Source organism: Mauremys reevesii, linkage group 13, assembly GCF_016161935.1.
Source record: "Mauremys reevesii isolate NIE-2019 linkage group 13, ASM1616193v1, whole genome shotgun sequence".
Classification (NCBI taxonomy): Eukaryota; Metazoa; Chordata; order Testudines; family Geoemydidae; genus Mauremys; species Mauremys reevesii.
The window spans coordinates 4,264,405-4,287,193 of record NC_052635.1 but is presented as its reverse complement, the minus strand read 5'-3'; the positions used below and the strand labels follow the sequence as shown (position 1 = coordinate 4,287,193).

General features: G+C 55.7%; 3 gene segments (V, D, J or C); 1 reads left to right on the top strand and 2 right to left on the bottom strand.

Moving 5' to 3' along the window:
• Positions 1–910: 910 nt before the first annotated feature.
• LOC120380481 lies at positions 911–2,294 on the bottom strand. The segment is given in 2 exon segments: positions 911–1,500; positions 1,744–2,294. Coding segments are annotated over 2 exon segments (243 nt in total).
• Positions 2,295–6,188: 3,894 nt separating this feature from the next.
• LOC120380864 lies at positions 6,189–8,736 on the bottom strand. The segment is given in 4 exon segments: positions 6,189–6,529; positions 6,861–7,187; positions 7,341–7,667; positions 8,601–8,736. Coding segments are annotated over 4 exon segments (1,131 nt in total).
• A 4,423-nt stretch (positions 8,737–13,159) lies between these two features.
• LOC120380863 lies at positions 13,160–22,251 on the top strand. The segment is given in 7 exon segments: positions 13,160–13,220; positions 14,214–14,522; positions 15,988–16,314; positions 16,614–16,934; positions 18,898–19,212; positions 20,887–21,216; positions 21,715–22,251. Coding segments are annotated over 7 exon segments (2,058 nt in total).
• The last annotated feature ends 538 nt before the right edge of the window (positions 22,252–22,789 follow it).

Sequence of the window (22,789 nt, the reverse complement as noted above, 5' to 3'; positions counted from 1 at the left end):
TGAATTTTTCCTTCCTAAGTGCAGTCCTTTCGAATTCGAATCCTGTTCTCCAAAGAGCTTCCCACCCTTGCTAGCTTGGTGACATCTACAGATTTTATGAGCACGGTCTCTGCTCCGTCATCCAAGTCACTAAACAAAATATGGAATAATACCTGACCCAGGACTGACCCCTGTGGGACCCCTACTAGATACGCCCTCCCAGTTTGACAGAAAACCATTGAGAGCGACTCTTTGGGGATGCCCTTTCAGCCAGTGGTGCACCCACCTTACAGGGAATTCATCTAGACCACATTGTCCTGGTTTCCTTACAACAGTGTCGTGTGGAACTGTGTCAAAGCCTTACTCTCATCAAGGTATATCACATCTACTGCTTCCCCCCATCCACCAGGCCACTAACCCTACCAGATTAGGGTGCTTTGTTCTTGACAAATTCCTGCTGGCTGTTCCTTATCACCCTCTTATCCTCTGGGTGTTTACAAAATGATTGTTTAATAAGTTGTTCTAGTAACCGATCAATCAATCTCTCTCCCTCCATATGTTTTCTTTCTTTCTTTCTTTCTTTCTTTCTTTCTTTCTTTCTTTCTTTCTTTCTTTCTTTCTTTCTTATCAGTGGTAACTTTTCCCTGCCCTGGAGATCTCTCCTTGCTGATCCTCTGTCCCAGCCTGAAGAAGCTGAGGGACAAAGGCCGTGCTCTATGGGTTTGTAGCTAGGCCCCCCACCTCCCATCGGGGTCAGTTCAACAGGCACCACTCAGTCTATTCCCCATGCCCAGAGGCGCCTCCTACAGACACAGTGGAGGGTCTCAGGGGCCCCTGAAAGTCAGGGATGGAGGCTATGAACAACAAGGAGCCCGCATTGAATATTTATTTATTTACGGTCACTCAGTGCAAACCACAAAAGTCACAAAAAACAGCCGGGAGCTAAATGCGCAACATTCAGAGCAACAGAGACAAAGCCATTTGTGATCCGGCCCCAGTGGGGGGCTGGCTGGCTCAGGGGGACAGGGAATGGGGCACAGGGCCCTTACCCACTAGGGGGCACCAGCTCCAATCTAGCCCCAGGGTGGGGGAATGGGACATGTGGCCTTTCCCTCTAGGGGGCGCTGGCTCTGATCCAGCCCAGAGCAGGGACTGTTGGGCTCAGGACGGTGGGAAGGGGGAGAGGGATTGTTTCCTCGATAGGGGCACTGGTTCCCTGCATGATACGAGTGGTCCAGCCTTAGCCCAGCTCCGAGCAGGGCAGCGTCCCCAGTGGCTGAGGGCTGATTAGGCCATGTGGGGTGAGCTCCTTGCTCCCCTCAGGGGCTCTCCCGGGGCACAGCGCTGGTGCGGGGCAGCTGTGGGACTCAGGGCGGTGTCGCCAATGGAGCCGGGAGTCCTGGCCCCTTGTCTCCGGGCGGATGAGGGCAGCAGCTCCTACACCACGCGCTGGATCACGTTCTTGTACTCAGGCCCCCTCGTGCGCTTCAGCTGCACCACGGTGGAGAAAAGCCACTTCACCTGCGGGGGTGCAGGGGGGGGCAGAGAGAGCAGGAGTGAGAGGGGTCAGCGCTGGGGGGAGCTGCTCTGTCTGTCTGTCATTCCTTCCTGCTTTTCTGTCTGTGTCTCATTCATTCAGTCTCTGTCTTATTCACCCATTCTCCTTTCTCCTTCATTCTTCTCTTCTTCCTTTCCCCTCCACGCTGCCCTCTACTGTGTTAAACTCATTAATTCCTTCGTTCCTACGTTCGTTCTCTCTCTCACCTTGAACAGGGTCACGGTGGCGCTGTAGCACACGCTCAAGAGGAAAAGGGTGATGAAGACCGAGATGGTGGCCCAGAGACCGTCTAAGTCCTCGTCTCCATCCTCACTGCAAAACTCACCTGACACGATCACCTCTGTTGAGCAGAGAGAAAGAGACATCAGCTCCGACTCAGCCACTGAGACAGAGAGAGCTCGGATTGTGCGATCAACACCAACCCGCCTTCTCTACCCATCCTTCCATCCCTTCACTCATCTATCTCTGGATACATCCATCCATCTGTGACAACAAACGATCCATCATTCCATCCCTAGACACATCCCTCCTTCCATTCATCCATCTCTAGATGCATCCATCCATCTGCCCATCCCCATTCACCCCTCCATTCATCAATGACCACAAACCATCCATCCATCAATTCCTAGAACCTCCATTGATTCATCAATGCCTGCACCATCCATCTCTAGATACTTCTGTCCACCCATCCATCCATCAATCCATCCCTAGACATCTCTATCCATCTATCCATGCATGCACCCATCCATGTCTAGATACCTCCATCAATCCATGACCACAAACCACCCATTGATCCATTCATCAATCCATCCCTAGACACCACCATCAATCCCTCCCTCCCTCCATCTCTAAATACATCCATCCATCCAGCCTCACTCACCTCTCCATTCATCCATGACCACAGACCATCTATTAATCCATCAATCCATCCCCAGACATGTCCATCCATCCATCTATGCCTCTCCACTGCACTCCATCCATGACCACAAACCACCCATCAATCCATCAGTCCATCCTTAGACACCTCCATCCATCCAACCATCCCTAGATGCACCCCTCCAGCCATCCATCTTTAGGTACATCCATCCATCAATCCATGACCATGAACCATCATCCCTAGACACATCCCTCCATCCATCCCCACAAACCATCCATCCATCCATCCATCCATGCCTCCACCCTCCATCTCTAGATACCTCTGTCCATCCATTACCACAAACCACCCATTGATCCATCCATCCATCCATCCATCCCTAAACACCTCCATCCATCGATCCCTGACCACCAACCATCATCCTTAAGAACATAAGAATGGCCATACTGGGACAGATCAAAGGTCCAGCCAGCCCAGTATCCTGTTTGCCGACAGTGACCAATGTCAGGTGTCCCAGAGGGAGTGAACCTAACAGGTAATGATCAAGTGATCTCTCTCCTGCAGTCCATCTCCGCCCTCTGACATACAGAGGCTAGTGACACCATTCTTTACCCATCCTGGCTAATAGTCATTAATGGACTTAATCTCCATGAATTTATCCAGTTCTCTTTTAAACTCTGTTGTAGTCCTAGCCTTCACAGCCTCCTCAGGCAAGGAGTTCAACAGGTTGATTATGCGCTGTGCGAAGAACTTCCTTTTATTTGTTTTAAACCTGCTGCCCATTAATTTCATTTGGTGGCACCTAGTTCTTATATTATGGGAATAAGTAAACAACTTTTCCTAGAAACACCCCTACATCCAGCAATCTATCCATGACTGCAAACCCCCCATCCATCCATCAGTCCATCCCTAGACACATCCCTCCATCCATCCATCCATCCATCCCCACAAACCATCCATCTGTCCATGCCTCCACTGTCCATCTCTAGACACCTCCATCCATCCATCCCTGCATCCATCCCTAGATGCACCCCTCCATCCATCCACCCACCCCTGCCTGCTGTGATGAAATGAAGGATGCGGAGCCTCCCAGCTCTCATCTCACTCATCCCTTGTGGCCATGGCCCTACACCCTGGCACTGAAGCTTGTCTGCCTGTTGAATTTCTCTGTGCCTTAGTTTCTCTGCCTGTGAAAGGTGGCTCAGGATCCCTCTGAGGCGTGCGAGGTGCCGGGATGCTGCCATGGTGGGGGAGCTCCCTAAAGACCAGGATGGATGGATTTCACACGTGTGCCTCTATGACCCTGCTCCCAATGTAACAAACCCCCCAGGAGTCACTTCAGATGGAACGCAGCCACCTCTGGGCCTGTTTATCCCGGGCTCTCTTGCCCAGGTGCAGCCTGTAGTTGCCTTGGCTGAGGGAGATGAGGATTTTGAACACTGTCACTTTTATGAACAGAGCCACAAGTATTTTAAGGATGGGATCTCAGGTCTCTCTGACATGACAGATGCTGCTCCCTGAGCATGGCGCCCCCTACTGAGCCCCCTGCCCTAGGGATGTCTGGAGAACAGGTGCATGGATCTGTGTGGGTGCATGTTTGTCTCTCTCTGTGTTGTGTGTCTCTCTGTGGGTACAAACACGACAGCCCAGGTGGGAGGGTCCCTGGGTCATGCCATGTTACAGGTGTGTCCATCTGCCCTGGACTGAGCTCTCTCTCAGCCAGCCCCCCACTCTCTTACTCTGTGTGCCCCTGCGCTGCCCCAGGATAACAGCCCTAACACTGCCGCTGCAGGCTACCCCCCTTTCATGCCAGGTGTGAGCTCTGTGCTCGCACTGGTGGGTTTGATTCCTGCACTCGCCCATCCAGCTTTGGGGCTGATACACACATGGGGGAGGGGAAGGTGTGTGAGTGAGGGGCTGAGTAGGAGATGGGGCATCTGCATCATCTGTCCCACCCCACTGCTGGAGCCCCCCATGTCACCAGAGCTAGTGAGACTTTAGGTGAGTCCCTGCTTAGTGTGTGCTCCAGATAACAGCCCTACTACTGCTGCTGCTTTGTGGGGACTGAGCCCAGGAGCTGATCCCTGGTGTGGGGTGTTTGCTGTATGTTGTCCTATCTCCCCCTCCACAGCTGCCGCTGCAGGTAAGGAGTGGAAGGAGACCCCTTAGCCTTCTAGTCAGCAGAGGAGTGTGTGTGGGTCAGGTATTTTAATTACCTTCTCCCCACTGACTCTGTCTGGAAAATCCCAATGGGGAATCTGCTCCTCTCTGGGGTGGAAGGGGGTGTAGGGTAAATGCTGATATTGATACGGTGCCCCCGTGGGTATGCATGGGTTATAGCCTAGAGAGGATCCCGCCTCAATGAGATGCCAGGAATGGCTTGGCCATCCACCGCTCTACCGATCCACCCAGCCATCCCACGCTCCATCCAGCCTTATCTCTAACCGTCCTCCATACCTTCCATCCATCCACATAGATCTATACTCATCCATCCATCCATCCATCCATCCATTGTCATCCCTAACCAGCCATCCATTCATCCTCACCCATATCTTCAATCCATACATGCAACCCCATCCACTTATCTATCATCCCTTTATATATTATCCATCCCCAAACATCCATCACCATCTGTCCCCATTAACACACTCAGTCGTCCATTCATCCATTGCCATATTCACTCATTCATTCATCCTCATCTATCTATCACTGATCATCTGTACCAGCCCATCCATCCATCTGTCGGTCCATCCCCATCCATTCTCATTTTCCTATCACCATCCATCCCATCGGTACTGATCCATTACCATATGCACCTGCCCATCCATTCATTCATACATCCATCTGTCCCCACCCATCCCCACCTCTAGCCATCCATCTATCGCAGTCCATCTGTGGCCATCCATGTATCCATCCCTTCATCCTTCAGAATGGGTACCCCTCCAACCTTCACTACAGATTTATTTATCCATCCCCATTCACTTATCCATTGGCACCGCACCTGCGAACCATCCAACCATCCTTCCCTCAGCGCAGCGCAGTCTAGTGGGACTGGGTGGGACTCTCAGAACACCTGGGTTCTGTTTCTAGCCTGGTAACGGACGTGACCTTGGGTAGGTCCCTTCACCTCTTGGTGTCTCTGTTTCTTCTTCCTCTTTCTCTATCTAGGTGTGAGCCCTTTGACACAGGGACTGTCTCCCACGGTGTCTGTGCCACACCCAGCCCAACAGGGCCCTATCTGAGCTGGGGGTGGAGGTGCTACTTTAATCCAAATAATAATCTCTCTCTCTGTGATATCTGTTGGTCTATGAGTCCTTCCCTCTGAAGTATGTATGTATCCATCTAACCATCTCTCTGAACACCTGGCCTTCCAACAGAGCTGGGCTTGGACATATTTATGTGTGTAACTGTCCATTTACCCCCCTCTCCATCACTGCTTTTGTGGTGTGTATGTACCCACGTATCTTCCCATCCTTCCTTCCTTGGCATCTATCTATGTATCTCCCCATCCATGCATGGTATATATGTATCCACCCATACAGAATCTGGGAATTGGCGTCCCCAGCCTTATAGCATCTCAGTTTCACCCAGCCTGCAACCTGGGACCTTGCCCACCTTGGGCGACCCGCAGATTTCACCCAGTCACACCACAAGAAGGAGACCGGGGATGAGCTCAGACTAGTTCCATTTATTCGCTTGTTGTCACTGAGGGCACAGAGATTATTTACAGGAAGCTGTACTGGACAGTGCTAGCAGTGGGGCTGGGAGGAGCCTTCTTCATTTACCGGAGTCTTTGCTAACGCTGCGTTGGGTGAACTTCAATGAGAGGGCTTCGTGGATGACCATGCAGGTGTAGACGTCCCCACTGTTCCAGTTGGCCTTACTGGCTGTCAGCTTGCTGTAGAGGAAGAAGTTTGAGTCGCCGGCTCCGTCCTTGATGGTCTGGGTGGTGCTGTATTCCAAGCTGTCATCGGGTTTGTGGTTCTTCATCCACTGCACCGAGATGTCCTCGGGGAAGAAGCCCCGCACCAGGCAGGTGAGGCTGACGGAGTCTTCAGAGCTGCTCAGCTCCTCGTTGTGAGGGCGCAGGAGGTAGATGCCAGGGGCAGAGCGCCTGCCTACGGTGGGTGGGGACGGAGGACACATATGAGCCATGCACATCACTCAGCTGGGGCCACATGGGGAGAAGGATGGGGTGTGTGTGTGTGTGGGGGGGGTAGGAAGATCCCTTCTCTCCTCCGGGACGGAGGGGCTGGGGACTGGGAGCTGGAAGTCCTGGAGCACAGGATGGCGGATAGGATGGTCTCCATCTCACATGGGGACGCAAAGGGACCCAGGGCCGGGATCCCAGGTTGTTGGGGGTTGGGGCTTCCCCTTATGGAGCATCCCTCCCCGCTGGGGACTGGGATAGGGGAGTCTCTCCCCTTAGGGACCCTGCTCTCCTCCTACCTGGCTTCTTGGAGATCGATTTGATGAGGGGCGAGGGCAGCTCTGAGTGCTCCACTTTGCAGGTGAAGGTCTCTCCGGCCTCCCAGTCGCGGGTGAAGATGGGCATGGAGCTGGAGGCGGTGAAGGTGCTGTTGAACTGCTCAGTGAGGGTCAGGGGTTCAGGGACAATGGACCCCGGCTTCTCCCGGGACCAGACCACCTGGAGGCCGGAGTCGCTAGGCAGGTTGACCACCAGGCAGGTGAGCATGGGGCTCTGGGCCACGTACAGGGCGGCGGGAGACGGGGGCACCAGGAAGACTTGGATGTCGCTGGGAGACGTTGTTTCTTCTGGGGATGTGAGAGCCCAGGTCAGTCGCTAGGCCTGGTCTGCCCTGCCCAAGCCCAAGCCCATCTCAGTCTCCTCCCAACTCCTCTCCCCCCTTGAGCCCAGCCCGGTGTCCCCCTCCCCTTCCTAGGAAGCCTGAGCCCACTCAGCGTCACCTCTGCACTTGCGGGCGTGGTCCTGCTTTGTGGTGGCAGTGCCCTCGTGGTACACCTGGCAGGTGTACGTCTTGCCCTCCAGCCACACGTCCTGGGAGACACTGGCATTGCTGCGGGTGTGGAAGGTGCGGCCGTCGGCGTCCTTCTTGGCAGGGGCGGTGTCCCCATGAATTAACCCGGACTCGCCGTCCACCAGCCATTCCACCTTCAAAGGCTCAGGGTAGAAGCCGGAGATGAAGCAGAGCAGCTGGATGGCACCTGGCTTGGTGGTGCAGGAGGAGTGGAGGACGTGCACCTCGGGGGCATGGGGTTCAATGGGGGTGGGCTCTGGGAGAAGAGGGACGGGTTAGTTGTTGTACAGACCCCTCCTGAGCCGCCCCCCGATCCCTGCAGCATGGTGCCCCCTGCTGAGCCCTCCCTGCTCCCTGCAGCCTGGCGCCCCCTACTGAGCCCCCCCCGCTCCCTGCAGCACAGCGCCCCCTGCTGAGCCCTCCCCGCTCCCTGCAGCACAGAGCCCCCTGCTGAGCCCCCCACTCCCTGCAGCCTGGTGCCCCCTGCTGAGCCCCCCCCGCTCCCTGCAGCACAGCGCCCCCTACTGAGCCCTCCCCGCTCCCTGCAGCACAGCGCCCCCTGCTGAGCCCCTCCGCTCCCTGCAGCCCAGCGCCCCCTGCTGAGCCCGCCCCGCGCCCTGCAGCCCAGCGCCCCCTCCTGAGCCCCCCCGCTCCCTGCAGCACAGCGCCCCCTGCTGAGCCCTCCCCGCTCCCTGCAGCACAGCGCCCCCTGCTGAGCCCCCCACTCCCTGCAGCCTGGTGCCCCCTACTGAGCCCCCCGCTTGCTGCAGCACAGCGCCCCCTGCTGAGCCCCCCGCTCCCTGCAGCACAGCGCCCCCTGCTGAGCCCTCCCCGCTCCCTGCAGCCCAGCGCCCCCTGCTGAGCCCCCCCGCTCCCTGCAGCACAGCGCCCCCTACTGAGCCCTCTGCCCCTTTCTCTGCATTGCAGCACCCATCGCTTCTCTTGGCGCGGTCTCTCTTTTCATTCCTCCACCCTTCGGTGCCTCCACACCCAACACTATCTACCTGTCCCCATTCACTCCCATCTCTCTGTGGTGTCTCTCTCCATCCACCCACCCACCCCAGCGACTCCATCAGCTCACAGCACTAGCAGGCTCCCAGCCTCTCTCCCTGCAGCAGTCACCAGAGCAGGGACTTGCGAGACCCCCAGCCCCTCCCTTCCCCCCCACGCCGTGCCGCGCCATCCCTACTTGGGATTTCCTTGGAGATGCTGGAGCTGGTGGGCTGGTGCTGTACGGTGCATCGATAGGTGTTAGACTCCCAGCTGCTGGCCGGGACGGTGACCTGGCTGCTGAGTGAGTAGAGGCCGCTGGAAGGTTGCAGCATGGAGGGATAGGTCCTCACGCCCGAGGAGCCGACGTTCGGGCTCCATGTCACGGTGACCGGCTCGGGGAAGTAGCCTTTGGCCAGGCAGCCGAAGGTGACCGGGGAGGTGGTGACTTTGCCAGTGCAGGAGGTCAGGGGGAAGACAGACGGGGCTGTGGCACTAACTGCAAAGGAAGAGAGAGTGAGGCCATGAGACACAGCCCCACTGAGCCCTGCCCCGCTCCGTGCAGCACAGGCCCTAGCGGGGCACTGGGGCAGCACTCAATGCCGGGGGAGAGCGTCCCCTAGCGAGCCCCACTCTGCTCCATTCACACAGCACAGTTTGGGGTGAGACTGTTGACAGTTGCAAGGTCTTACTAATGTCTTTGTGTAAGTGGGGGCCTGAGATAGGCTGCCCCCCATCTTCCAGGTTGTGTCACAGACCGACCAGGATCAGGGCCCCCAGTTCACTTGGTGCCAAACAGACCCAGTGTGTGATCGGGGGCCCCATTACACCGGGTGCTGCAGAGAGACACAATGACAGACAGTCCCTACCCCACAGAACTTACAGACCAAATACACAAGATAAAGGAAGGGTCAGAGGGGAAACTGAGGCAGAGAGCGAGGAAGGGACCTGGTCACAGCAGGTCAGTGGCACAGCCAGGTAGAGAAACCAGGAATTAGGTGATGAAATGCTGAAGTGGCAGAGAAATTCCCCTTGGAGAAATCACAGCATCTGCAGGTAGAAAACAACCCAAGATTTTGACCAAGTAACTGAAATATGGGGGACACTTCTGTGCTCTTTGAAGACGTGTCGTACCACTAACGTTTGGGTTTTCAGGTCTCCAGCTGAAGACGTGCAGAAGTCATTCTTGCAATTGTAGCTTGGGTACGAATATTAAATGTTATATTCTCATTAGGCTCCTAGGTTCATTGCTAACATCCTCAGCCCCTAGTGGCCAGTTAGCAATTCTGTATCTCAAACACAGGTCGTTAGAGTCCTGAGAACTCACTTGAGACACCGGTAGGAGGGACTGGGACTGTCTAATTGAACCTGGGACATATGGGCCCTTTGGGTTAGAGTTTGGGTTATAATTATACATGGGGAGGAGGATGAAGGGTTCGCGGTTAGGGTTAGGTGCTGGGGTTAAGGGCTATAGGTTGCAGAGATGGAATTAAGGGCAATGGTTTAATGGTTTGGGTCAAATACCCTTCCACCCTCAAGTTCAATATTTGACGTGTTGTGATTGGATTTCTAGCCAATTTTGCAGCCATTCAACCATCAGATACCAACCGGTTCTGCTGCCATTTCCCAGAGGGAGATAGCGAGACTCTTGGGTCCTATCCCCACGGGGCCAGTTTTCCATTACAAATTCATTATTCTAATGCTGGGATGCTTGATACCCACCTGGAGACACAGAAACCCTAGTGCTCAGAGGGTCAAGGTGGGGAGGTTCGGGTTAGAGCTGGGGTTATGGTTAGGGGTATAATTGGTTGCTAGTACTTGTATCACAGTGGTCTAGAAAACCCAGTTTAGAACCAGGACCCATCACACAAGGAGCTTTACAGAGAAATAACAATGAGGACTCTACTGATCCCAGCACCATTGCAGCCTGAGCAATCTAAAGTCAGGGTTTGGGGGAGAAGGTTGGGACATTAGGGTTAGGGGTTAGGGGTTGGGTTTGAAGAGGGGGTCAGAGTTGGGGGTCAGAGTTAGGGAGGAGGGGTTAGAGAGCCGGGGTTAAGGATGAGGCTAGGACTTTAGGGAAAGGGGGAGGATTAGGGTGCTGGGGTTAAGGAATGGGTGCATCTGTCGGGGGTTAGGATGCTGGGGTTAGGGTCATGGTTAGGGAGCTAGGACAGAGTTGGGGGTCTAAGTAGTTGGGTTCAAGGTTTGGTTTAGGGTCATAGTTCTGGGGTTCGGGTAAAAAACCTTCCCTCCCCCAAACTCAGCAGTCGACTGGTTATCACCACCCCTAGCTCACGACCTTCCTAGCCAGGTTCCCACTCAGGAAACCACTCGGATTCTAACCAATTGGGATGAAGATTTTCTGGACACTTTCCCAAACTCTGCAGGAGAAATCTCCCAAGAAGTCCAGCTGCCTCACTTTGTAGGTGCCCAGAGCTGAGGCGCCTTGGGGAGCACTTACCGGGGTCTGCATCTCCAGTGGGCTTTAGCCGGAGACGTCAGAGCTCGTTCCCCCGGAAAGGAAGCCCAACGCGTCTCCAGCTGAGTGCGCCGCAGAAACGGAGCCAGCTCAACTCAAAGGCCAAGTTGGGAAGCTGAGCCCTGAGCTGTCGCCTCTGAGCTGCCAGTTACGTCCAGCCCCAGGCAGCCGAGCTCACATCTAGCTGTGCTGGGAATCCCCCCGCCCGGCTCTCAGCATGGAGCATGAGCGCAGAGCTGCTGGAGGGAGGCAGGGCCGGCTCAGGGAGACGTGTTCCTGCACTCGCTGAGGTCAGGGGGTTCCCTCTGACCAGGGACACGCCAAAGGGGAAATTTGTGCCTCAGTTTAGAAAGTTTTTGGCTGGAGACAATTAAACCCCCTTAGAAACAATTCAGCTGCTCCCCCAACCTCTAATTGCAGCCCCCCAAACCCTGAGCACCCCACGTCTGCTAATGGCCCTCAACCCTGAGCTCCAGCCTCCTGCTAGCCCCGCCCTGTCCCCCCACCCTGCCGGTGCCCCCTATTACTGACCTGCAGCCCCCTGCAAGCCCAGCTCTGCCCCCCACAGCTCTGCTGGTGCCCCCACATTACCAACCTGCAGCCCCTGCTAGCCCAGCCCTATTCTGCCCCCAACCCTTCTGGTGTCCCTCACTCCTGACCCGCAGCCCCCTGTTAGCCCAGCCCTGCCCCCACCCCAGCCCTGCCCGTGCCCCTCACTCCCAACCCGCAGCCAGGGGCAGCTGTAGGTATTTTGCCGCCCCAAGCACTGCAGGCAGGCTGCCTTTGGCGGCTTGCCTGCGGGAGGTCCCCGGTCCCATGGCTTCGGTGGCAGCCTGCAGGAGGTCCACCGAAGCTGCGGGACCAGAGGACCCTCTGCAGGCTGCCGCCGAAGACAGGCTGCCTGCCGCCCTTACGGCGACCGGCAGAGCACCCCCCGTGGCTTGCCGCCCCAGGCACGCGCTTGGCGTGCTGGTGCCTGGAGCCGCCCCTGCCCACAGCCCCTGCTAGCCCAGCCCTGCACCCCACGCAGCTCTGCTGGTGCCCCTCAATCCCCACCTGCAGCCCCTGCTAGCTCAGCCCTGCACCCCACCCAGCTCTGCTGGTGCCCCTCAATCCCCACCTGCAGCCCCTGCTAGCCCAGCCCTGCACCCCACCCAGCCCTGCTGGTTCCCCTCACTCCTGACCCACAGCCCCTGCTAGCCCAGCCCTGGGCTCCCCCGACACCTCTACTGGTGCCCCTCACTCCCGACCCGCAGCCTCCTGCTAGCCCAGCCCTGGGGTCCCCCCAGCTCAGATGTCCCGATTTTATATGGACAGTCCTGATTTTGGGGGCTTTTTTTTATATTACCCCCACCCTCTGTCCCAATTTTTCACACTTGCTATCTGAGCATCCTCAGTCCCCACCCGCAGCTCCTGCGCCCAGCCCTGCCGGTGCCCCTCACTCCCGCCCCCCACCCCTGCTAGCCCAGCTCTGCCCCCCGCTCTGCCAGTGCCCCTCACTCCCCACCTGCAGCCCCTGCTAGCCCCGCCCTGGGCTCGCTCCCTACAGTTCTTTCAAAGCTGTTATCCCAGCTAATAGCCGGAGTGCGGGATAAGCACCTCTGTCCCCCGGTCTCTGCCTGGGGGGTGCACAGCCTGGCCTGTTACCTGTCCTGGCCTGGGCAGCATATCCAGCCTGTGCAGGGGAACCATGAGCTGCACCCTGCCCTGGGACTGGGTCCACACAGGGGACGTACCCCACTGGCCTTCATAGGTCAGAACAGAGCACAACACTCCTGGCTCCCAGGACCCCTGCTCTAACCTACTCCCCTTCCAGAGCCTGGGAAAGAACCCAGGAGTCCTGGCTCCCAGCCCCCCACTCTAATGGCTAGATCCACTCCCATCCCAGAGCTGGGGAGGGAACCCAGGAGTCCTGCTCCCAGCCTCCCGCTCTAACGACTAGACCCCACTCCCCTTCCAGAGCTGGGGAGGGAACCCAGGCGTCTTGCTCCCCTCTCTAGCACACGCTTCACCCCAGTTATCTCTGATGGGGTTAAAACACCCTCTGCACCCCTGTGACAAGCCAATAGCAGCCACTTTCCTGGGATGGACTCACCAAATCACTGGCCATGTTGGGTCGTGGCCCGGCACTGGAGACCGGGGGCTTCTGTCCGGGAGTCCAGCTCTGCTCTGTGTCTGTGGCGGAGCTCTTCTGAGGTATCTTTGCCTGTCAGAGATCCCCTCTCCTCCCCCACACCCCGATGGAAGTCCGGATAATTATAGATTGAGAATGAGAGATGACGCCCACTGGGGAGCTTTCACTGTTACAGCTGGTGGGAAGGTGTGAAAATTGGACAGGTGGGTGAGGGCAGGGGGCTAAAACCGGGATGAAAAAATAACCTTGGTGTGACTTTCACTTGTGTAAACTTCCCCTTTCAGCCCGTGTTGTTTGTTGGTCAGTTTTCCCCAGAGATTGGTCATGAGGGCCGCAGAGCTCAGAGGAGATTGAGGCCTCCCGGGGCGTCTGTTTGAGAACCTGCCATGCAGGAAGGTGAAGAAGGAGACTTTATGGCTTTCCTGGAACTGGGGATAGAACCCAGGAGTCCTGACTCCTGCCCAGCCCAGATGGATAGTGGGTGTGTATGGGACAGAGAGATGTCCTGTACATAGTTGCACACAAGTATGGTTTGAAAGCTCTGTTTGCACAGAAGGGCAGGGACTGGAGGAGAAAGGGCGCGAGTTGGGTTATCTCATCCATCCATGACTCATGGTCTTGTGATCAAACAGAGGAAGGGACTCAGGGAACTGGCTTCAACTCCAGGATCTCCCACAGACTCCCTCTGCCACCTTGGGGAGGCCACGTCATCGCTCCATGCCTCACTTTCCCCATCTGTGCAATGGGGGTGATGATGCTCACTGCACACCGGAGAGCTGAGATGGGCTGGACTCAGGTTGTGAGGTGCCTGGGGAATATTTCAGCCTTGCAAAGGACCAGAGTCTCCTCTCAGCATCACTCGCACAAACCAGAGCTATTCCACCGGAGCTGCTCCAGGTTTACACTGGAACGGCCGAGACCAGAATCCCATTTCTCGTGTTTTTCGCCCATCGCTAGGACACCACTGCACAATGGGAAGTTAAAGGTGGAGAGAAGGTCTGTGACAGGCCCAAGGTCCCACAGCAGCTGGGAACAGAACCTGAGTCCTGACTCCTTTTCCAGTGAATTGAGCACTGGGCCATGCAGCCATTGGGCCATAGAAGGAGGTGGATAGATGGATGGTGGTTGATCAGTGACGTGGTTTTCAGATTTACCCCATTTTGATGGTTTCTCTTATATTCTCTTTATTTTTCCAGTAAAATCCTCACCCCCCTCCGTCTTCCCCCTGGTTCCCTGCTGCACCAAGACTGGCAATGATCCCCTGGACACGAGCTTGGCCTGCCTCGTAACTGGCTATTTACCAGCACCAGTGGACATCAAGTGGAATTCGGGCAAAGTGACCCAGGGGGTCACAACTTTCCCAGAGGTGACGATGGGCGACGGGCTCCTCACCCGGAGCAGCCTGCTGATCATCCCTGCCGGGTCCCGGCAGGGCGACACCTACCAGTGCGATGTGACATATCAAGGGACACCACAGACCCCGTCGAAGAAGTTCCCTCAGGAGTGTAAGACACGCGGCAGGGGAGGGCGGGACACCCAGGCTGAGCTTTTCAAAGCGCCTAGAGGGTCTGGGAGCCAGTGAATCTTAATCCACATCTCGTAGGTGCCTTTGGAAAAACCTCCCCCTGAAAGTCTGGGGAAAGTTGGGCCCAGTGTTGAAACACACTGAGCCCTGGTGCTTTGTCACTGCAGATCTCCTGCCCCCAGCGCCCCCTCCATGGACCCCTGACCGAGGGAAACCTTAGGGTGAAAGGCGCCCTGGGCAGAGACCTACATTCCACTGGGGGGGGGGGATTTTTCAGCCCTGCCTAAAGGATTTAGGCACCCGGTTCCCATGGGACTTGGCATGCAAATCTCTTAGGCACCTTGGGAAATCTTAGACCCACAGCCGGGCTGAAATGGCACCTAAGCCTCATGCTGGCCCCTCTGTACAGGGGAAATCTTCGGCTCACTGCCTTTCACCCTCACCCTCACCCAAACCCACCCAACCACCTCCCACTGGGGAGGTAGAACAAAGCCCATTCGCCGCGTCAGTCCAAAGCCTCAAAGCAAAACCAGTGCAGCTCAGCGCCCAGGGTCCCGGCCACCAGGCCCCCCCAGCGTTCAGCCGGCTGCATGGGGAGCACCCCCCCTTTCCACTAGGTCACCTTTCCTGCATGTTTCCTAGGCCCCCTGCCTGTCCACATCTGGAGATTCCCCGTCAGGCGCTTTCCTCAGCACTGAGCCAGAAGCTTTCCCTGCTATAGCCAGCAGCAAGCAGCCCCATGGGACTACAATTCCCAGCAAGCACTGGCCTTAAAGGGGAGAGACCCCCTTAGGAGCTAGCACTGGTTCCACCTTTGTCATGGAGCTGGGAGTGTTCCTTGCACTCCCGCTGTTCTGGGGCATCGTTTGAAATGGATACAAGCCCAGAGCCACAAACCTAGGCATTCTGGGGTCAGAACTTCAACGGGTGTAAATCGACTGATCTCCGCTGCAGTCAGTGGCACTGAGCCAACTTACATCAGCTGAGGATTTGACCCTTTATCCGTAGTCAGACACAGTCAGTCCTCTCCCAGGTTTTCTTCTGATCCCATGTCAGGCTGTGCAGCACCACGGTGCCCCTTAAATAGGGGACATTAATTGAGGGAAACTAGTTCAAATAAACAAACACAGCTCAAGCTCCAGCTTTGTCCCCGCTGTTTACCAGGGAGAACACACTCCATGCAGCACGTGCAGGAAGAGGCCTGGAGGAATTTAATATTTGTCTAGATGATTTAAGGGCCCTGTTCCCATTTGTTTTAATCCCTTACATGGCTGTGAAAAATCTCAGCCCTGGCGGCTGATTAAAGTACTCAGTGTAAACGTACCACAACAAGGTGGGGGTTGCTGGTGCTGGGAGGACTGTAGCGTTAGCCCTCTCTCTGGAAGGGGACTGGGGATCTACAGAGAGTGACACTGGACTGTGTTTTCCCCTCTCTCTGCTCTCAGGGTGTGATTCGACAACGCCACCCCAGGTTCACCTCCTGGTCCCCACCTGCGAGGAGAGCTCCACAGAGAGCCAGCTGGAGCTGGTTTGCCTCCTCCTGAGCTTCAAACCCGGCAACGCCGACGTGAAATGGCTGGTGAATGGAAAGGAGAGCAGCCCCCCCACCCCGGCCTTTTCCTCTGCCATAGGCACAGACGGCTTCTACATGGGGCAGAGCCGCAGGAACGTCACCAAGCAGAGCTGGGAGCAGGGGGACGTCTACACCTGTCAAGTGACCCACCCAGCAGTGGGAGCAGAGCTCTCCATGCACAACACCAGCAAGTGCTTGGGTGAGGGGCTGGGCCCGTGCATGGCGGGGAGGTGGGGTGGAGAGTTACTGAGAAACCAGCCCTGCCGAAGGGTAGGTGGGACTGCACCTAGACACCAGTGTGACGGGAGACATAGGAGTGCCATAGAGAAACTGGTGCTGTATGTGGATGGGAAGAGAAAGAGATACCATGGCTGGCTGGATGGGAGGGACACTAGGAGTGTTCTGATGGAGGTGGCGGGATAGATTAGATTTCAATCGTCCTGTTCTGCCTTTCCACATTATTTGAACTGGTCAATGACGTCTCTTTGCATTTCTCAGCCTGCCTCAGAAGCTCACTTGACCCAACCATCTACTTAACCAAACCCTCCTATGAAGACGTCATCAAAAATTCTGGTCATGTTACCTGTCTAGTTCTGGGCTATGACTTAGCAGCCAGCAGGATGGCGTGGAAAGTGGATGGGCAGGTCAGCTCTGCGGCGAAGACAGAACCCCCCAAGAAGAACAGCAACGGGACCACCAGCCTGGTCAGTTCTCACCCTGTGTCGCTGGCACAATGGGGACAAGGCACCAAATTTACCTGCAAAGTGACCACACCCTGTTCTGGAGAACTAACCCAGGAGATAACCATGAGCAATACAGGTGAGGAGCCCTGGCATCTCCAAGGGAAAGGCAACCGCCAGTCACTGTGAATTGGGATTAGAGGGTGAAACTCACCCCGCACACGTCCTAGGCAGCCTTTATGTCCCAGTTAAGCCCCCAAGTAGGACTTTAGCGGCGCCTAGGCCCTCAGCACAGGGGCGTGTTGCAGGTCGAATTAGTAGTTCCCCTGTGAAGCTCTCATTCTCAATCTCTCACTAATTTCCACTTGCACAGTTCTCCCAGGATTCCCTGCCTGATCATTAAATTCCAGCTCCTCCAAGAATTTCACTCCCTGGGCTCCCTGGGAAACGGGGATGTGGCCTGTCAGGGACTCTGATCTGACGTGCGTCTGTGCTTCTTACCTCTGGAAATCCGGCCGGTGCTTGTCACCCGCCATCTGGCCTTTCCGGGCTATTTCCGGTGAGACTCTCTCAGAGTGTCCAGTGGAGTTAGGTGCCCAAACCCCACTGAAATACCCAAGGTGTCCAAATCCCTTAGCCAGCCTTTGAAAATCTCAACTGTGTTGAATTTTGCTGGGAGCATTTGAAGGAGGGAAGAGGCTCCATCGGAGTGAGCAATGGGTGGGTGACTGTAGCGGGGTGGTCCCCGCTCCAGCCCGGGAAGGGTTGAAGCAGCCCTGGGAGAGGGCTGAGGCTGTGGAGCAAAGCCTGGGCTGGCTGGGGAAGGCAGGAAGAGGTGGGGCCATGCCCCAGTCAGGCCCAGCTGGTCCCTAGAAGAGGCTGCGAGCCAGGAGCCCAGTCAGACTCTCTCTCTGGCCTTTGCGAGGGAGGGGCCTGGCTGCTGGGGAGCGAACCTGAGGCAGAGCAGGGCTGGGGGAAGGCCAGAGGAGCTGGGGAGCCCTGGCCTGGAACCCCGCAGGCTGCGGCCTAGTATAAGGCCGAATAGGTACTGGGGCTGCAGGGGGCAGCCCAAGGGCAGAGGAAGGCAGCAGGCCCAAACCCTCCTTGCCAGCGATGAGCGGCTGACACTGCAGCCTGCCCCAGGGCATGGGGGCTACTTGGTGACTGGCAGTAGCCTACGACTGAGGCGAGGTGCGGATGGGGGTGGGGGTTCCCCGGGGAGGGTAAACCCTGATACTGGGGGGTTACTGCTGGGGGCAGCACCCCAGATAAACGGGCACCGGAGTCCAGGGAGCGACACGGGGGCCAAGCCGCAGCGGGACACTGGCCTTGAGAGGGCGCTCCGGAGGCTGGAGAGCTAATTCCCGAGGTGACCCGCAGGAGGCGCCGCAGGGGCGAGTCCTGCACCGTTACAGTGACCCCATGTGATGATGATGCATGGTGGAGACGTGGGGAGAAGAGGAGATCGTGTGGTTCAGTGTTTGGGGTGAGGGTTCAGGTTAGCGACGCAGGACTAGCTGAAAGAACCATGTCCATCTGCGTCACTGTACAACCAAGCTGAGGATAACGATCGTGATGATGATCTCGAAGGAGATGACGATGATGTCGATGACCATGAAGAAGGAAATGAAGATGCTGAAGGAGAAAAGGAGAAAGAATGTCAGAATGCTGAAGGAGATAATGAAGAGGAGACTAATGAAGGTTTTGCTCTGAAGAAGATGAAGATAAAGAGGAAGGAAGTGGTTATGAAGACAAGAGAGGTGAAGAAGATGAATATGATGATGGTGATGAAGACGAAGATGAAGATGATGATGTTAAGTTGTTTCCGTTTAAGGTTGAGGATCTGGGAGGTCACTGTGCACTCTGCGGGGAAGGCTTGGGAGTTCATTTGAGTTCTTGGGTGAAGGTCCAGGCTCTTTGAGTTTCAAGGGAGATGATGCTCAGTGGTTGGGTTTTTGTTTTGCCTGGTCTAGCTTCACACATACCCTGAACAACTGCCCTCCCTGGGCCCTTCACACAGTGATAGCTGCTGGAGCTAAGTCCTTAACTTAGACATGCAAACAAGTCTTATTCTTCTCTTGCCCCTCTTCCTTTTCATTTAGGCATCAGGAAGAAGGAGCCCTCAGTCACCGTCTCCCGCGCCTACCACGAAGACATCTCCGGGAACAGAGTCTTCTTGACTCTCATCTGCGAAGCTAGTGGCTTTTACCCAGAAGAGATCAGCATCTCATGGTTGAAGAACAACTCCCCGGAACTCAAGTCAAGTTACAACAATGGGCCTGTGTCAGGAAGTGGCACTTTCTCTGCCTACAGCATCCTGAAGGTTGAGCAAAGTCAAGGAGACGGAAATTACACCTGCGTGGTGCATCACCCGGCCATGGAAAAGCCCAAGAGTGTTGTGGAAAAGTTATCTCTTGGTAAGTGGATTCTTAGAGGCAGGTATTAATTTGGGGTGTCCACACGCTTTCTTATCCCATCCAGCCAATGGCATGAACAACTGCATGACTCCATGTGAGCCCTGGTGGAGGAAGCTATGAAGGATTTCTATCTCCATTATGATGCTGTCTTTGGTGAAACGAAGAACTGCATGATTTATTGCAACCTGAGCTGGGTGGGGAACGCCCCCTCCACTCCAGTTTGAGAGAGTTCCCTGTATTCCCAAGGCATTATCCAATCTGAAATGCCCCAAGTATTTGGGATCCCACCCAACCCCTGGAAGAGATTATTCCACAGCTTCACAGACCCCATCACCACGAAAGGAAGTGCAGGAAAACTGTCCTAATTGGAAAAGGGAATGTAAGGGAGGGTGCAGAATGTAATCTCATTGGGCTGTGCTTTGGCCAAGACGTTGGGATGGACACTCTTGCTATTACAGAAAGTTCACGGAGGTCTTTCATGGCAGGGAGGCAGTTCGCTCAAAATTTTCTTTACTTCTTAACCATGGATCCCCCTGGGAGTTGTTGCTTCACACTTGGACATGGATTCCCATGGTTATAGATTCACAATTTTGTCCTTATGGTCCCTTCTTATTCCTCAAATTTGTTGTTGGCACATGAGGAATGTCTTCATGGATCTGCAGCCATGACAGGCATTCAATTAAAATCTGTTCTTCAGGAAAAGATGAGCTGGGGTGGGACAGATTCCGTATCTGATTCAGGAGCCAACAAATTCATACAAACAAAGGAGAGAAACCCCTCAGCTCCATTGCCCCACCGTGGGGCTTGGGCATCCATGTGAATCTGGACTCCCAGCTCCAGCAGGATCCACTTTACAAACTTGTTTCATGAGCCAGACCATGCATATCCTTCAGAGAACATCCAATAGAGGCCATTGTCCCTGGGTGCCAGGGATCCAATCAGTCTGGGCTCCCCGGCTGAGATTTCTAAAGGGATTCAAGCTCTCCCCTCCCCCATCGGCTTGCAGTGGGAGTTGGGGGACTCATGCCCTCAGGGACCTTGGCAGACCATGGGAGTGAAATATAAAGGGCCCTTCTGCCTGTGCAGGGAGTAGGGGTTGGGGAACACAAGATCCATCCTGAGCTGTGAGTACCATGTGGGGTCTAGTGGTTAGAGCAGGAGGGCCTGGGTGCCAGGCATTACCATAGGCAGGTCATTTGTCCTCTGTGTACCAGCTGCCATCTATGGGAAATGGGGATAACCACGCTGAGCTCAGGTGGGTCATCGAGCTCATGAATTTGTGTCTGGGAGGGCCGTGAGTTTAGCAACCACGGCAGGTTTTGTCCCTGGGCATTTTTTCCACAATGGGGCTTTCTCCCAACAAAACCGGAGACCTTCAGATTTGCTCCTGGGATCCAGAGACCCAAATAACCATAATGGGACCCAGGAATCGCAATCCCTCGATTGGCTGGAAAAATCTCAGCCATTGTTCCTGCTGCTCCATAAGATGAGAGTCCCGCCCCTCCCACCAGGGAACCCAGTGCCCTATTTACAAGTCCAATGATGCTCAGCCCCTTTCCCAAACAGCCCCTGGGCTTTGGAGCCCTGAGAGAGCGGCGGCACTCAGTTACCACCTGGTGCCTGTTGAAATATTTTCTCAGCCCAGCCCTCAACACCTCCTCCTGCCCCCACCAGGTGTCAGCAACTGTAATCGACACCCTCTGGAGGTGTCTCTCCTTCCCCCTTCCCTGGCGGACCTCTACATAGCACAGAACGCCACCATCAGTTGTTTGGTGAGCGGCATGGAGACCCCCGGCAGCCTGGAGGTCTCCTGGAACCGGGGTAGCGGGGGCTCATTGGCCGTGGTCTCCAGGGATCCGGTGCTGCAGGAAGATGGCACCTACAGTGCAACCAGCATCCTGCGGGTGTGCGTGGAGGAGTGGCAGGCAGGGGAGGAGTTCACCTGCACCGTGAAGCACCAAGACTTCCCGTCTGCCATTGTCAAGACCATCCGCAAGAGTCACAGTAAGAACTCAGCCTTTCCCCTGTAGAGGGTGCCAGCTCCAATCGAGCTGCAGGCTGGGGGGAATGGCTGGCACAGGGTGTGGGGAATGGGACGCGGGAACTTCTGTCTCTAGGGGGCGCCAGCTTTGATCCGGTTTCAGGTTTTGGGACTGGGAGTTACAAATTTGTGGGTGGGTCGAAATGTGCAAATTGATGAGACGGAAGGAGACGGAGAGTCAGGACTCCTGGGTTCTTTTTCTGTCTCTGGGAGGGGAGTGAGATGTAGTGAGTTAGAACAGGGAGACTGGAGGCTGGGACTCCTGGGTTCTAGCCCCTTTTCATGGAAGGGATTTGGATCTAGTGGGTTAGTGTGGCCCGAACTCCTGGATTCTGTCTATGGGTCTGGGAGGGGCGTGGGGGGTCTAGTGGGATATTGCAGGGGGATGAGGGTGGGGGATGGTAGCCAGGACTCCTGGGTCCCAACACTTAGCATTAACCTCTCGCTGTTTCTCATGGCAGTGGTCTCCCTCCGGGCCCCTTCTGTCTACATCTCCCCTCCTCACCCTGAGGAACTGGCTCTCCGGGAATCAGCCACCATCACCTGCCTGGCCTCCGGCTTCCGGCCCAGAGACATCTTGGTGACATGGACCCAGCAGGACCGGCCCGTGCCCCAGGAAGCCTACACCAACATTGGCCCCGTGCGGGAGGCTGGGAAGGAGGAGCGCTACTTCATCTACAGCAAGCTCAATGTCCTGGCGTCCGAATGGGAGCGCGGGGACACCTATGCCTGCGTGGTGGGGCACGAGGGTCTGCCCATGACCTTCATCCACCGGAGCGTGGACAAAGCCTCCGGTAAACCCACCGCCGTCAATGTCTCTGTGATCTTGTCCGACACTGACGTCACTTGCTACTGAGGAGCAGAGCCCCGCGGGCTCCTCACGGTGTATCTGCGATGGCCACGGAACCTCGTGGGGTCTGGGATTCCTCTGAGCCTGTGTGTAAAGCTGTGGTAGCTCTGGTGTACGGAGCGTGGCTGTGTGTGGAATATGCCCAAATAAAATGCACCATGCTAGAACTTGTGATGAAGGGTGTGTCTTCTGGCAGAGAGTGTCCATGTGTCTTATCTACCCACCCACGCTTCCTCCCACAAAAGAGCACCCTTCTTTCTTTCGCTCTCTCTCTCTAGCCATCCTCCTTTCCTTATGGATTGTCTACATCAATTCATCCTTCCACAGGATCCATCCATCCATCCTACCCTCTGCAGTACCTGTCTCTTTGATTCTACCATAGCCATCCATTCATGCATGGAAAATCAGGCAATGTCCTCTCTGCATCCATCCATCCTCATGCAGTGCATGTTTCTACCTGCCCATCCCTCTGCAGTGAGTTGCTCTCCATCCATTGTTATTGATGATACTGCAGCTCCTAGATGTCCTGACTGAGGTTAGGGCCCCATTGGATGGGCACTACATGAACACACGTAGAGCAAACGTCCTGGAACCAAGGAGCTGATAGTCTAAGCAGAGAGAGGCTGGGAGGGGATATTTTGGCACAAAGGGATTAAAATTGGAACACTAAAATGGAGTGAGACACC